The sequence below is a fragment of the Salvelinus namaycush genome, chromosome 17 (assembly GCF_016432855.1).
Source record: "Salvelinus namaycush isolate Seneca chromosome 17, SaNama_1.0, whole genome shotgun sequence".
NCBI classification, from domain to species: domain Eukaryota; kingdom Metazoa; phylum Chordata; class Actinopteri; order Salmoniformes; family Salmonidae; genus Salvelinus; species Salvelinus namaycush.
Window position 1 is genome coordinate 20,126,019 of NC_052323.1, and position 14,535 is coordinate 20,140,553.

Sequence of the window (14,535 nt, forward strand, 5' to 3'; positions counted from 1 at the left end):
GTGGCGGGGTGAAACTGAGAGCGTCCAAAACCGCCTCTGACCGCCAGTTTCAAATTCATTTGCGGATATCGTGGTTATATCAAAACAAGAACAGATAGCGACTCAACAAAGCAGTGACTCGTTTGGAAATAAATTGAATAACGGGGTAAGTTATAAAATGGCGGAGTGGAATCTCGAAGTTAGTTGGTTTGTAGCAATTTTGTTGGTAGCTAGCTTCTCATGCTAGCTAACAGGCTAGAAGTACGGAGACTGCTAGCCATGGAAAGTCGTAAGCTAGCCGCTGTAGGCTACTTTTTGTCTAGTTTATCGTGCATCTGTGTTACGCATACCGAAAAGTACACTCACTTCATTGAAACGTAGATAGCTAGTTAGCTAGGCTAATATGCAATAAAGTGTTTGTTTACGTCCATTAAATGTTTTTCCACTTGGGAGTTAACGTTAGCTAGGTAACGTTACAGTATCGAAACTCCGGAGGCAAGATGGAGGACGTAAGGACCAGGTGTTTTTATGTAACTATATGGTTGTATTGTTGTTCCACAACAAGTGGGTTGCATAAACAAGCTAATTTAGATCTTTACACGAACTTTGAGGGCCACATGGTATTAGCTAACTAGCTAAATATCCACTGTTTTATTGAGAAGATGGCTGGCTATCCGAACTCCGTTCGATTGCAGCCAGCGGTCTAGAACGGGGCGCTAACGCTAACATGGCTAGTTGGCTAACTAGCCAGGAAACTAGCTAGCTAACTTAACAAGATGGAGAATGGTAGCTCCAGCTATGCTATGCTAACGTCAGTTAGCTACCCAGTTAAGATGGAGATATTTTCACTAGTGTTTTTACCTTGTATGTACTGTAACTACTTAGCTTACAGAAAAGTGGGTACTGACGTTACTTGAATGATACAATTTAAACTCTTGGTGGAATGTTATCCACGGAAGACAAGTTGTTATTTTAATGTACGTAACGTTAAGGGTGACGTTCTGATGACAGCTGGTGTTTAGCTATCTACAGTCCGGGCAATCCCTCGCCAGGATACCGGTGTCTAATCTTGACATTGACCGAGCAAGCCCAAGAGCGGGTGTCACACCTAGCCAATGGTAGCTAGCCTAGTTCAGGATGCTCTCTGTTGGTTATTTCGACGTTGGCAGCTATCGATAATGTAGTTATTTACGCGCTTTGTGTTGCCCAGGGACCCGGGTTTGGCGCCACTTTTTCAGTCCCCATCAAGGCTTCGCGTTTGTCAACCAGCCAGCAATAGTACTGTCTCACGAGTGTCTCCGCTTATGCAATAAGATACACAGGATGTTGCTTGCTAATGCTATTTTATTGCTTTGCAATACAGTTGTAGCTGTAAGCATTATGTATTAATTTAGCTTGCAAGGATGGCTTTTAGATTCAATGAAATAAGTCAAATGTGTATTGGAATTCATGCGTTCTAATTCGATCCCATGGGATATTCTCTCAAGTACTTAGCTATATACAGTAGCGTTTTAAAGTTGAGTTTGAAGTCACCTTTTTCTCATTCCATACTTCTCACTGGTTAGTGAGGGTAGATGCCCCACTTCTCCCCCGCAAAACTTTAATCAACCTGCAATCCGGCAACAAAAGCACAAACTGGTTGTATGAAAAAAACGAGCAGTTTTATTGTACTGTCAATTTCTCGTTGGTCGTTACAATTCATTTTCTGATTGACACACTTCTATTGTAATCCTTCATAGTACAGTATGCCCCGACTGTCATTAAGACACACCCAGGATAGGGTCGCTCACTTTGGCCTCCTGTAGTTCAACACACCTGTCCTGATGACATACTAGTATTGACAATATTGTTGATTCGTTGAAGAATTTTTTAAAAGAATATTTGTGATCTTTAATATAATAATTTTGTTAATGATGGTTAAGTATACCACTCTCGCTGCTCTCTGCTATTTGCCTTGTATATGTCTACTGGTGTCTCTAGTGGAGGATGGATCTGACACTCCTTTATATGGTCATGGGGGGGAAGTTCCTATGTCCAGCCATGGGTGACGTTTCCTGGAAACCAAAGAGCGAGAGAGCCAATGAGCTCACAGCTGAGCATGACAGGGGGGCTAGAGCCTGCCCCCTGTTACCATGTGAAAGCAATATTTTTGTTTGTTTTTTCTCAGTGATGAGCCACTGGCAGATATCGAAGCACATTTATTTATATAGCCCTTCTTACATCAGCTGATATCTCAAAGTGCTGTACAGAAACCCAGCCTAAAACCCCAAACAGCAAGCAATGCAGGTGTAGAAGCACGGTGGCTAGGAAAAACTCCCTAGAAAGGCCAAAACCTAGGAAGAAACCTAGAGAGGAACCAGGCTATGAGGGGTGGCCAGTCCTCTTCTGGCTGTGCCGGGTGGAGATTATAACAGTACATGTCCAAGATGTTCAAATGTTCATAAATGACCAGCATGGTCAAATAATAATAATCATAGTAGTTGTTGAGGGTGCAGCAAGTCAGCACCTCGGGAGTAAATGTCAGTTGGCTTTTCATAGCCGATCATTAAGAGTATCTCTACCGCTCCTGCTGTCTCTAGAGAGTTGAAAACAGCAGGTCTGGGACAGGTAGCACGTCCGGTGAACAGGTCAGGGTTCCGTAGCCGCAGGCAGAACAGTTGAAACTGGAGCAGCAGCACGGCCAGGTGGACTGGGGACTGCAAGGAGTCATCATGCCAGGTAGTCCTGAGGCATGGTCCTAGGGCTCAGGTCCTCCAAGAGAGAGAAAGAAAGAGAGAATTAGAGAGAGCATACTTAAATTCACACAGGACACTGGATAAGACAGGAGAAGTACTCCAGATATAACAAACTGACCCTAGCCCCTGACACAAACTACTGCAGCATAAATACTGGAGGCTGAGACAGGAGGGGTCAGGAGACACTGTGGACCCATCCGATGATATCCCCCGGACAGGGCCAAACAGGAAGGATATAACCCCACCCACTTTGCAAAAAGCACAGCCCCCACACCACTATATTGAGGCCTGTTCAAGAGGATGCAATGTGTATGTTGTAGAAGTTGATCCGCAGGTTATCAAACAACTCCTCTCTCTCTTGTCTTCTCTGAATGTAAGCCCAATACCCATGCATTCTCTTCTGTTTTCTCCTCCAGGTTCCACGCTACCTTGTGGACGCAGAGGATCTGAGGTCTGTTCATATTTCAGTTGAATCAGACATGTTAGAGAAATGATAGCGGCACCAGAGTTACCGTCGGAGTTCCACTATCCTCAGTAAGTGGCTACTTCCATTGTGTGTGTGTGTGTGTGTGTGTGTGTGTGTGTGTGTGTGTGTGTGTGTGTGTGTGTGTGTGTGTGTGTGTGTGCCAACCAGCATGCAGCAGACTGTTTCTAATATATGTGTGTGTTTTTGCCAGGGATACGGACACCCGTTTCTCCTCAGACACAGACTTCTCTGAGGCTCCTGATGTCAGTATCAACCCAACCAAAGGAAAGGTACAACTCTTACCCAAGTTATACACACCACAACATAGTATAACCTCTTCCCCAAGCTCTACAACATAGCATTAGAACCTCTTCCCCAAGCTCTACAACATAGCATTAGAACCTCTTCCCCAAGCTCTACAACATAGTATTAGAACCTCTTCCCCAAGCTCTACAGCATAGCATTAGAACCTCTTCCCCAAGCTCTACAACATAGTATTAGAACCTCTTCCCCAAGCTCTACAATATAGTATTAGAACCTCTTCCCCAAGCTCTACAACATAGTATTAGAACCTCTTCCCCAAGCTCTACAACATAGAATTAGAACCTCTTCCCCAAGCTCTACAACATAGAATTAGAACCTCTTCCCCAAGCTCTACAACATAGTATTAGAACCTCTTCCCCAAGCTCTACAACATAGTATTAGAACCTCTTCCCCAAGCTCTACAACATAGAATTAGAACCTCTTCCCCAAGCTCTACAACATAGTATTAGAACCTCTTCCCCAAGCTCTACAACATAGAATTAGAACCTCTTCCCCAAGCTCTACAACATAGAATTAGAACCTCTTCCCCAAGCTCTACAACATAGCATTAGAACCTCTTCCCCAAGCTCTACAACATAGCATTAGAACCTCTTCCCCAAGCTCTACAACATAGAATTAGAACCTCTTCCCCAAGCTCTACAACATAGAATTAGAACCTCTTCCCCAAGCTCTACAACATAGAATTAGAACCTCTTCCCCAAGCTCTACAACATAGAATTAGAACCTCTTCCCCAAGCTCTACAACATAGTATTAGAACCTCTTCCCCAAGCTCTACAACATAGTATTAGAACCTCTTCCCCAAGCTCTACAACATAGAATTAGAACCTCTTCCCCAAGCTACTGTCTCTGGCCATATTAGTAAGCATTATGCTGTTTAACCCTTTATTGATTTCCCTCCCTCCCATCCCAGGGGGGTAAGAAGGGGAAGAAGGTGACAGGAGAGAAGGGTAAAGGAGCGGGAGGAGCAGGGAGGATGAACGGCCACTACCAGGAGAATGGCATGGAGAACCTAATGCTGTTTGAGGTTGTCAAGATGGGCAAGAGCGCCATGCAGGTTAGTGTATGTATGTATGTATGTATGTATGTATGTATGTATGTATGTATGTATGTGTAACAATGCATGAGAGCCTACACACAGAACTGGCTAGGCCCTTTAACAGGCCAATAGTTTATTTGATTATCTAATAACCAGATCAGCTTTATTAGAGTTGAACCTCGGGGACTGTGTTTTAGTTGTACTTATTGTCTATCTCTGCTGTTTGTCCTGGCTCCAGTCTGTGGTGGATGACTGGATTGAGGCGTATAAAACCGACAGGGACATGGCTCTGCTAGACCTGATCAACTTCTTCATCCAGTGTTCTGGCTGTAAAGGAGTGGTCAGTGGAGAGATGTTCCGAAACATGCAGAACTCTGAGATCATCAGGAGGATGACAGAGGAGTTTGACGAGGTAGGTTTTGTGTGAGACGTGGTAGGTGCATCACTCTGGGTTGAAGTTTAGTCGGTCACCTGAAATGTACCAGCTGATTGGTTTAGTTTTAAATGTCATTACCCTCTCTTTGAGTTGCATGCAATAGTGAAGCCATAACTCCCATAAACCTTCTCTCTCTCCACCCTCCTCCTCCCGCTCTATAGGACAGCGGAGACTATCCTCTGACCATGGCAGGTCCACTGTGGAAGAAGTTCAAGGGTAGTTTCTGTGAGTTCATTGCTGTCTTGGTGAGACAGTGTCAGTACAGCATCATCTATGATGAGTACCTCATGGACACGGTCATATCGCTCCTCACCGGACTGTCGGACTCACAGGTCCGAGCCTTCAGGCACACCAGCACACTGGCAGGTAAGGGAGAGAGAATGGGTGTTGTCAGGGGATATGTCTGTCTGAATTGGTCGGTTATTTCCGTCTTCCCTGGGCACACGGGTACGCTGATTAACTGTGTGTATGTGTGTGTAGCTATGAAACTGATGACAGCCCTGGTAAATGTAGCTCTGAACCTGAGCATCAACATGGACAACACACAGCGGCAGTATGAGACAGAGAGAAACAAGATGGTCGCTAAGAGAGCCAACGACCGGCTGGAGCTACTGCTGCAGAAACGCAAAGAGGTGAGAGGGATGAGGTCAGTGTTAGGCTCCTCCTGGGTTAGGCTCCTCCTGGGTTAGGCTCCTCCTGGGTTAGGCTCCTCCTGGGTTAGGCTCCTCCTGGGTTAGGGGTTAGGCTCCTCCTGGGTTAGGGGTTAGGCCCCACCTGGGTTAGGGTTTAGGCTCCTTCTGGGTTAGGGGTTAGGCTCCTCCTGGGTTAGGCTCCTCCTGGGTTAGGGGTTAGGCTCCTCCTGGGTTAGGCTCCTTCTGGGTTAGGGGTTAGGCTCCTCCTGGGTTAGGCTCCTCCTGGGTTAGGGGTTAGGCTCCTCCTGGGTTAGGGGTTAGGCTCCTCCTGGGTTAGGGGTTAGGCTCCTCCTGGGTTAGGGGTTAGGCTCCTCCTGGGTTAGGCTCCTTCTGGGTTAGGGGTTAGGCTCCTCCTGGGTTAGGCCCCACCTGGGTTAGGGGTTAGGCCCCACCTGGGTTAGGGTTTAGGCTCCTTCTGGGTTAGGGGTTAGGCTCCTCCTGGGTTAGGCTCCTCCTGGGTTAGGGGTTAGGCTCCTCCTGGGTTAGGCTCCTTCTGGGTTAGGGGTTAGGCTCCTCCTGGGTTAGGCTCCTTCTGGGTTAGGGGTTAGGCTCCTCCTGGGTTAGGGGTTAGGCTCCTCCTGGGTTAGGGGTTAGGCTCCTCCTGGGTTAGGCTCCTCCTGGGTTAGGCTCCTTCTGGGTTAGGGGTTAGGCTCCTTCTGGGTTAGGGGTTAGGCTCCTCCTGGGTTAGGGGTTAGGCTCCTCCTGGGTTAGGCTCCTCCTGGGTTAGGCTCCTCCTGGGTTAGGCTCCTCCTGGGTTAGGGGTTAGGCTCCTCCTGGGTTAGGGGTTAGGCTCCTCCTGGGTTAGGGGTGTAACTGTGTAAGGCTTCTTGGACCTTTGGTTTTAAGGTTAGTTTGGCTCACATTTTCTTTAGTGTTGGCTGATCTCATTGCTTCTGAGAACCTGCTTCATAAAACACTCACATTACCCACTTACAGCAGCCTAACAAGAGTTGTGTTTCAATTTAGAGATGAGGATACGTGAAGACATGCCTGAGGAGCATAACTAGTCAGTTCGGAGGGGCGGGGCAGACAGGCACGCACATACATACATGCATACATACATGCATGCATACTACTAGGCCCTGTGGCTGAGCTGGCATCAATGGCTGTGTTCTGGCTTACATAACACTGTCCCACTGGGCTTCCATCTGCCGGCTCCTACTACTACAGCATTTCACTAATTATACACTACAATGCTTTGATAACTATACTAGCTGTCTCTTCTGTGGTGGTTGGTTGTCTTGATAACTATACTAGCTGTCTCTTCGGTGGTGGTTGGTTGTCTTGATAACTATACTAGCTGTCTCTTCTGTGGTGGTTGGTTGTCTTGATAACTATACTAGCTGTCTCTTCTGTGGTGGTTGGTTGTCTTGATAATTGTACTAGCTGTCTTTTCTGTGGTGTTTGGTTGTCTTGATAACTATACTAGCTGTCTCTTCTGTGGTGGTTGGTTGTCTTGATAACTATACTAGCTGTCTCTTCTGTGGTGGTTGGTTGTCTTGATAACTATACTAGCTGTCTCTTCTGTGGTGTTTGGTTGTCTTGATAACTATACTAGCTGTCTCTTCTGTAGTGGTTGGTTGTCTTGATAACTATACTAGCTGTCTTTTCTGTGGTGGTTGGTTGTCTTGATAACTATACTAGCTGTCTCTTCTGTGGTGTTTGGTTGTCTTGATAACTGTACTAGCTGTCTCTTCTGTAGTGTTTGGTTGTCTTGATAACTATACTAGCTGTCTCTTCTGTGGTGTTTGGTTGTCTTGATAACTGTACTAGCTGTCTCTTCTGTGGTGTTTGGTTGTCTTGATAACTATACTAGCTGTCTCTTCTGTGGTGTTTGGTTGTCTTGCTCTTGGTGAATAATCACGTCCATCCAGCCTGGTGAACCCTGATCAAAATGTGTTCTTACTGATTCCTCGTTCTAATTTCAGCTTCAAGAAAATCAGGACGAAATTGAAAACATGATGAATGCTATATTCAAGGGTGTGTTTGTACACAGATATCGGTACGTGACCTGTCCATTGTTCCATCACAGAAATGATCATAGATACATTCTCCCTCTGTATAGAAGATATGATGATGACAGTTGTGTGTGTTGTTACAGTGATGCCATAGCAGAGATCAGAGCTATCACTATAGAGGAGATAGGAATGTGGATGAAGCTCTACAGTGACGCCTTCCTCAATGACAGCTACCTGAAATACGTAGGCTGGACCATGCACGACAAGGTGAGGAGGAGGGAGGGAGAGAGCGAGTGTGTATGCATTGTTAGCAAGGTGTTTGAGTTAGGAGTGTGTGCAATTCTAATGAGTTTATATATATATTTGTGTGTGTTACAAACGTGTGTAATTCCAACGTGTGTGTGTGTGTGTGTGTGTGTGTGTGTAGCAAGGCGAGGTGCGTCTGAAATGTTTGACAGCGCTGCAGGGACTCTACTACAACAGAGAACTGAACACCAGACTGGAGCTGTTCACCAGCCGCTTCAAGGTCAGAGCGCCACCTGGTGGACACATCAATACACTACAACTGGTTACCTCAAGGCTAAACTTTCATAACTTTCTTTGCCGTTTAGCAGACTCTTTATCCAAAGCGACTTACAGTAGTTGCGTTCATGCATTTTCATATGGGTGTGCCCAGCGGGAATTAAATGTTGCAAGTACCATGCTATACCAACTGAGCCCCACACAAGACCATGTCCGACAACCACTCAACCATACTGGATGCACTATAGCTAATCCACTACTATGCCCTGTTGATTTTGAGTAGGTACACTACATTGCCAAAAGTATGTGGAAACCCCTTCAAATTAGCAGAGTCTGCTATTTCAACCACAACTGTTGCTGACGGGTGTATAAAATCGAGCACACAGCCATGCAATCTCCATAGACAAACACTGGCAGTAGAATGGCCTTACTGAAGTGCTCAGTGACTTTCAACGTGGCACCGTCATAGGATGCCACCTTTTCAGCAATTCAGTTTGTTAAATTTCTGCCCTGCTAGAATCAACGTCAGCACAAGACTGTTCGTCGGGAGTTTCATGAAATGGGTTTCCATGGCCGAGCAGCCGCACACAAGCCTAAGATCCCCAATGCTTAATGCCAAGCGTCTGCTGGAGTGGTGTAAAGCTCGCCACCATTGGACTCTGGAGCAGTGGAAACGCGTTTCCTGGAGTGATGAATCACGCTTCACCATCTGGCAGTCCGACGGACGAATCTGGGTTTGGCAAATGCCAGGAGAACACTACCTGGCCGAATGCATAGTGCCAACTTAGAAGTTTGATAGAGGAGGAATAATGGTCTGGGGCTGTTTTTCATGGTTTGGGCTAGGCCCCTTAGTTACTGTGAAGGGAATCGTAACGCTACAGAATACAATGACATTCTAGACAATTCTGTGCTTCCAAATTTGGCAACAGTTTGGGGAAGGCTTTTTCCTGTTTCGGCATGACAATGCCCCCGTGCACAAAGCGAGGTCCAAACAGAAAGGGTTTGTTGAGATCGATGTGGATGAACTTGACTGGCCTGCACAGAGCCCTGACTTCAACCCCATCGAACACCTTTGGGATGAATTGGAACACGAGCCAGGCCTAATCGCCTAAAATCAGTGCCCGACCTCACTAATGCTCTTGTGGCTGAATGGAAGCAAGTCCCAGCAGCAATATTCCAACATCTAGTGGAAAGCCATCCCAGAAGAGTGGAGGCTGTTATATCGGCAAAGGGGGGACCAACTCCATATTAATGCCCATGAATAAGATGTTTGACAAAAACGTGTCCACATCATTTTGGCTATGTAGTGTATTTTCTGACTAACCCACTACTATGCCCTGTTTAATTTGAGTAGATGTATTTCAGCTAAATCTGAAATCTTTGTCATTAATTTCCTCTCTTCACAGGACCGCATTGTCTCCATGACTCTGGACAAGGAATATGACGTCGCCGTACAAGCAATAAAACTGCTCACTCTGGTACTACAGTAAGTTTCTACAGATCAGCTGTCACAGTGGGTGTGGAGGTGTGTTTTAATGTGTGTGTTTAATATGTACTGTGTGTGTGTTACAGTAGTACAGATGAGGTGCTGAGCCCGGAGGACTGTGAGAGCGTCTATCACCTGGTCTACTCCGCCCACCGACCGGTCGCCATAGCAGCCGGGGAGTTCCTCTTCAAGAAGTAGGATTTTTTACATTTAATCCATTGTCACACGTTCTTCTATCGTGTCTTTTCTCTTAAGTCAGATCAATCAATCACAACACTGTTGAAAACAATATGTTGCATCTCAAGACATTGTCCTGACAAATGTCATGCTAAAAATCCCTTCCCTGGAACAGTGTGAGAGAGAGAGCGAGCAGAGCTGAAGAGAGGAAGGTAGAGAGGTTAGGATAAGAGGAGACGGGACAGGCAGCAGGAGAAAGGGAGTGTGAGGAGGAGAGTACAGGCATGAGAACTTGAGAAAGCAACAGAAGGAGCGAGAGAGAGAGAAAGAGGTTTGTTAATCTGGGATCTGTTTTTTTTCTGCCGTAGACATATTCCTTGTCTGTTTTATGTAGTCTGGGCAAATGTTGAGCTGAGGTTTATATACTTTGATATAGTTTTATATTTCTATATCTAATACTAGTAACTTCTCTCCAGACTGTTCAGTACGCGGGAGCCGGAAGAGGAGGGCGCCCCCAAGAGGAGAGGAAGACAAAGCCCCAACGCCAACCTCATCAAAACTACTGTTTTCTTCTTCCTGGAGAGCGAGGTACACACACACGCAACGCTTCACACACACACATTCTCTCTCTACCTCCATGAACATGCAACATACTTACAAGACTCACTGGGGGGGAAATCCACCCACCCACACTCTGCCCGTCTCTGTGCATTTTTCAGCTCCATGAGCATGCTGCGTACCTGGTGGACTCTCTGTGGGAGAGTGGAGCAGACCTGTTGAAGGACTGGGAGTGTATGACCAGCCTGCTACTGGATGACCCTGTGCCAGGGGAGGAAGGTATGATCTCTGACTTCTATTCTTGACCTCTGACCCATAACCCCTAAATGTGGTCTCTAATGTATCTGGTGTGTGTAGCCCTGACAGACAGACAGGAGACGGCTCTCATAGAGATAATGCTGTGTACGGTGCGCCAGGCTGCAGAGTGCCACCCGCCCGTAGGCCGCGGAACCGGGAAGAGGGTGAGAGACTTTAGACTGGGCATCAACATTCTCTTCTATTTTTTCTTGCCTTCCACTTAGCAAAAGAGAAACGGCAACTATTTCTCCCCCCCCCACCCCCCAGGTGATGACAGCGAAGGAGAAGAAGACTCAGCTAGATGACAGGACCAGGATGACAGAGCTGTTTGCTGTGGCATTGCCTCCTCTGCTGTCCAAAGTAGGACACTACACCTTCACCCCCACTACCCTCTGTAATAAACCCGTGTTCTAGTCTGTGTCCCCTGCCTGCAGTACTGTGTGTGAGTGTGCTGCCTCTTTGTTTCAGTACTCCATAGATTCAGAAAAGGTGACCAACCTGCTGCAGCTGCCTCAGTTTTTTGACCTGGATATCTACACCACAGGACGACTGGAGAAGGTCTAACCCCCGACCCTACACTGTAGTCTAATTCAAACTAACCCCCGACCCTACGCTGTAGTCTAATTCAAACTAACCCCCGACCCTACACTGTAGTCTAATTCAAACTCTAACCCCCGACCCTACGCTGTAGTCTAATTCAAACTAACCCCCGACCCTACGCTGTAGTCTAATTCAAACTAACCCCCGACCCTACACTGTAGTCTAATTCAAACTAACCCCCGACCCTACGCTGTAGTCTAATTCAAACTAACCCCCGACCCTACACTGTAGTCTAATTCAAACTCTAACCCCCGACCCTACGCTGTAGTCTAATTCAAACTCTAACCCCCGACCCTACGCTGTAGTCTAATTCAAACTCTAACCCCCGACCCTACGCTGTAGTCTAATTCAAACTCTAACCCCCGACCCTACGCTGTAGTCTAATTCAAACTAACCCCCGACCCTACACTGTAGTCTAATTCAAACTCTAACCCCCGACCCTACACTGTAGTCTAATTCAAACTAACCCCCGACCCTACACTGTAGTCTAATTCAAACTCTAACCCCCGACCCTACGCTGTAGTCTAATTCAAACTCTAACCCCCGACCCTACGCTGTAGTCTAATTCAAACTCTAACCCCCGACCCTACGCTGTAGTCTAATTCAAACTCTAACCCCCGACCCTACACTGTAGTCTAATTCAAACTCTAACCCCCGACCCTACGCTGTAGTCTAATTCAAACTCTAACCCCCGACCCTACGCTGTAGTCTAATTCAAACTCTAACCCCCGACCCTACGCTGTAGTCTAATTCAAACTCTAACCCCTGACCCTACGCTGTAGTCTAATTCAAACTCTAACCCCCGACCCTACGCTGTAGTCTAATTCAAACTCTAACCCCCGACCCTACGCTGTAGTCTAATTCAAACTCTAACCCCCGACCCTACGCTGTAGTCTAATTCAAACTCTAACCCCCGACCCTACGCTGTAATCTAATTCAAACTCTAACCCCCGACCCTACGCTGTAGTCTAATTCAAACTCTAACCCCCGACCCTACGCTGTAGTCTAATTCAAACTCTAACCCCCGACCCTACGCTGTAGTCTAATTCAAACTCTAACCCCCGACCCTACGCTGTAGTCTAATTCAAACTCTAACCCCCGACCCTACGCTGTAGTCTAATTCAAACTAACCCCCGACCCTACGCTGTAGTCTAATTCAAACTAACCCCCGACCCTACGCTGTAGTCTAATTCAAACTCTAACCCCCGACCCTACGCTGTAGTCTAATTCAAACTCTAACCCCCGACCCTACGCTGTAGTCTAATTCAAACCCCCGACCCTACGCTGTAGTCTAATTCAAACCCCCGACCCTACGCTGTAGTCTAATTCAAACCCCCGACCCTACGCTGTAGTCTAATTCAAACTCTAACCCCCGACCCTACGCTGTAGTCTAATTCAAACTCTAACCCCCGACCCTACGCTGTAGTCTAATTCAAACCCCCGACCCTACGCTGTAGTCTAATTCAAACTAACCCCCGACCCTACGCTGTAGTCTAATTCAAACTCTAACCCCCGACCCTACGCTGTAGTCTAATTCAAACTCTAACCCCCGACCCTACGCTGTAGTCTAATTCAAACCCCCGACCCTACGCTGTAGTCTAATTCAAACTCTAACCCCCGACCCTACGCTGTAGTCTAATTCAAACTCTAACCCCCGACCCTACGCTGTAGTCTAATTCAAACTCTAACCCCCGACCCTACGCTGTAATCTAATTCAAACCCCCGACCCTACGCTGTAGTCTAATTCAAACTAACCCCCGACCCTATGCTGTAGTCTAATTCAAACCCCCGACCCTACGCTGTAGTCTAATTCAAACTAACCCCCGACCCTACACTGTAGTCTAATTCAAACTCTAACCCCCGACCCTACGCTGTAGTCTAATTCAAACTCTAACCCCCGACCCTACGCTGTAGTCTAATTCAAACTCTAACCCCCGACCCTACGCTGTAGTCTAATTCAAGCTCTAACCCCCGACCCTACGCTGTAGTCTAATTCAAACCCCCGACCCTACACTGTAGTCTAATTCAAGCTCTAACCCCCGACCCTACGCTGTAGTCTAATTCAAACTCTAACCCCCGACCCTACGCTGTAGTCTAATTCAAACTCTAACCCCCGACCCTACGCTGTAGTCTAATTCAAACCCCCGACCCTACGCTGTAGTCTAATTCAAACCCCCGACCCTACGCTGTAGTCTAATTCAAACTCTAACCCCCGACCCTACGCTGTAGTCTAATTCAAACTCTAACCCCCGACCCTACGCTGTAGTCTAATTCAAACCCCCGACCCTACGCTGTAGTCTAATTCAAACTAACCCCCGACCCTACGCTGTAGTCTAATTCAAACTCTAACCCCCGACCCTATGCTGTAGTCTAATTCAAACCCCCGACCCTACGCTGTAGTCTAATTCAAACTCTAACCCCCGACCCTACGCTGTAGTCTAATTCAAACTCTAACCCCCGACCCTACGCTGTAGTCTAATTCAAGCTCTAACCCCCGACCCTACGCTGTAGTCTAATTCAAACCCCCGACCCTACACTGTAGTCTAATTCAAGCTCTAACCCCCGACCCTACGCTGTAGTCTAATTCAAACTCTAACCCCCGACCCTACGCTGTAGTCTAATTCAAACTCTAACCCCCGACCCTACGCTGTAGTCTAATTCAAGCTCTAACCCCCGACCCTACGCTGTAGTCTAATTCAAACTCTAACCCCCGACCCTACGCTGTAGTCTAATTCAAACTCTAACCCCCGACCCTACGCTGTAGTCTAATTCAAACCCCCGACCCTACGCTGTAGTCTAATTCAAACCCCCGACCCTACGCTGTAGTCTAATTCAAACCCCCGACCCTACGCTGTAGTCTAATTCAAACTCTAACCCCCGACCCTACACTGTAGTCTAATTCAAACTCTAACCCCCGACCCTACGCTGTAGTCTAATTCAAACTCTAACCCCCGACCCTACGCTGTAGTCTAATTCAAACCCCCGACCCTACGCTGTAGTCTAATTCAAACTCTAACCCCCGACCCTACACTGTAGTCTAATTCAAACTCTAACCCCCGACCCTACGCTGTAGTCTAATTCAAACTCTAACCCCCGACCCTACGCTGTAGTCTAATTCAAACCCCCGACCCTACGCTGTAGTCTAATTCAAACTCTAACCCCCGACCCTACACTGTAGTCTAATTCAAACTCTAACCCCCGACCCTACGCTGTAGTCTAATTCAAACCCCCGACCCTACACTGTAGTCTAATTCAAACTAACCCCCGA

General features: G+C 47.0%; 1 protein-coding gene across 1 annotated transcript in view; it reads left to right on the forward strand.

The window, feature by feature from the left end:
- The window catches only part of LOC120062412 (cohesin subunit SA-2-like), a 45,865-nt gene continuing 31,330 nt past the window's right edge, over window positions 1-14,535 (forward strand). The window contains exons 1-17 of the mRNA XM_039012376.1: window positions 1-145; window positions 3,131-3,248; window positions 3,392-3,470; window positions 4,416-4,559; window positions 4,780-4,953; window positions 5,139-5,343; window positions 5,458-5,609; window positions 7,598-7,671; window positions 7,771-7,894; window positions 8,055-8,153; window positions 9,556-9,635; window positions 9,722-9,829; window positions 10,289-10,400; window positions 10,532-10,649; window positions 10,728-10,831; window positions 10,935-11,027; window positions 11,136-11,225. Coding sequence (XP_038868304.1) covers window positions 3,205-3,248; window positions 3,392-3,470; window positions 4,416-4,559; window positions 4,780-4,953; window positions 5,139-5,343; window positions 5,458-5,609; window positions 7,598-7,671; window positions 7,771-7,894; window positions 8,055-8,153; window positions 9,556-9,635; window positions 9,722-9,829; window positions 10,289-10,400; window positions 10,532-10,649; window positions 10,728-10,831; window positions 10,935-11,027; window positions 11,136-11,225 — 1,800 coding nt within the window. The 5' untranslated portion in view covers window positions 1-145; window positions 3,131-3,204. The remainder of the gene's footprint in view (window positions 146-3,130; window positions 3,249-3,391; window positions 3,471-4,415; window positions 4,560-4,779; window positions 4,954-5,138; window positions 5,344-5,457; window positions 5,610-7,597; window positions 7,672-7,770; window positions 7,895-8,054; window positions 8,154-9,555; window positions 9,636-9,721; window positions 9,830-10,288; window positions 10,401-10,531; window positions 10,650-10,727; window positions 10,832-10,934; window positions 11,028-11,135; window positions 11,226-14,535) is intronic.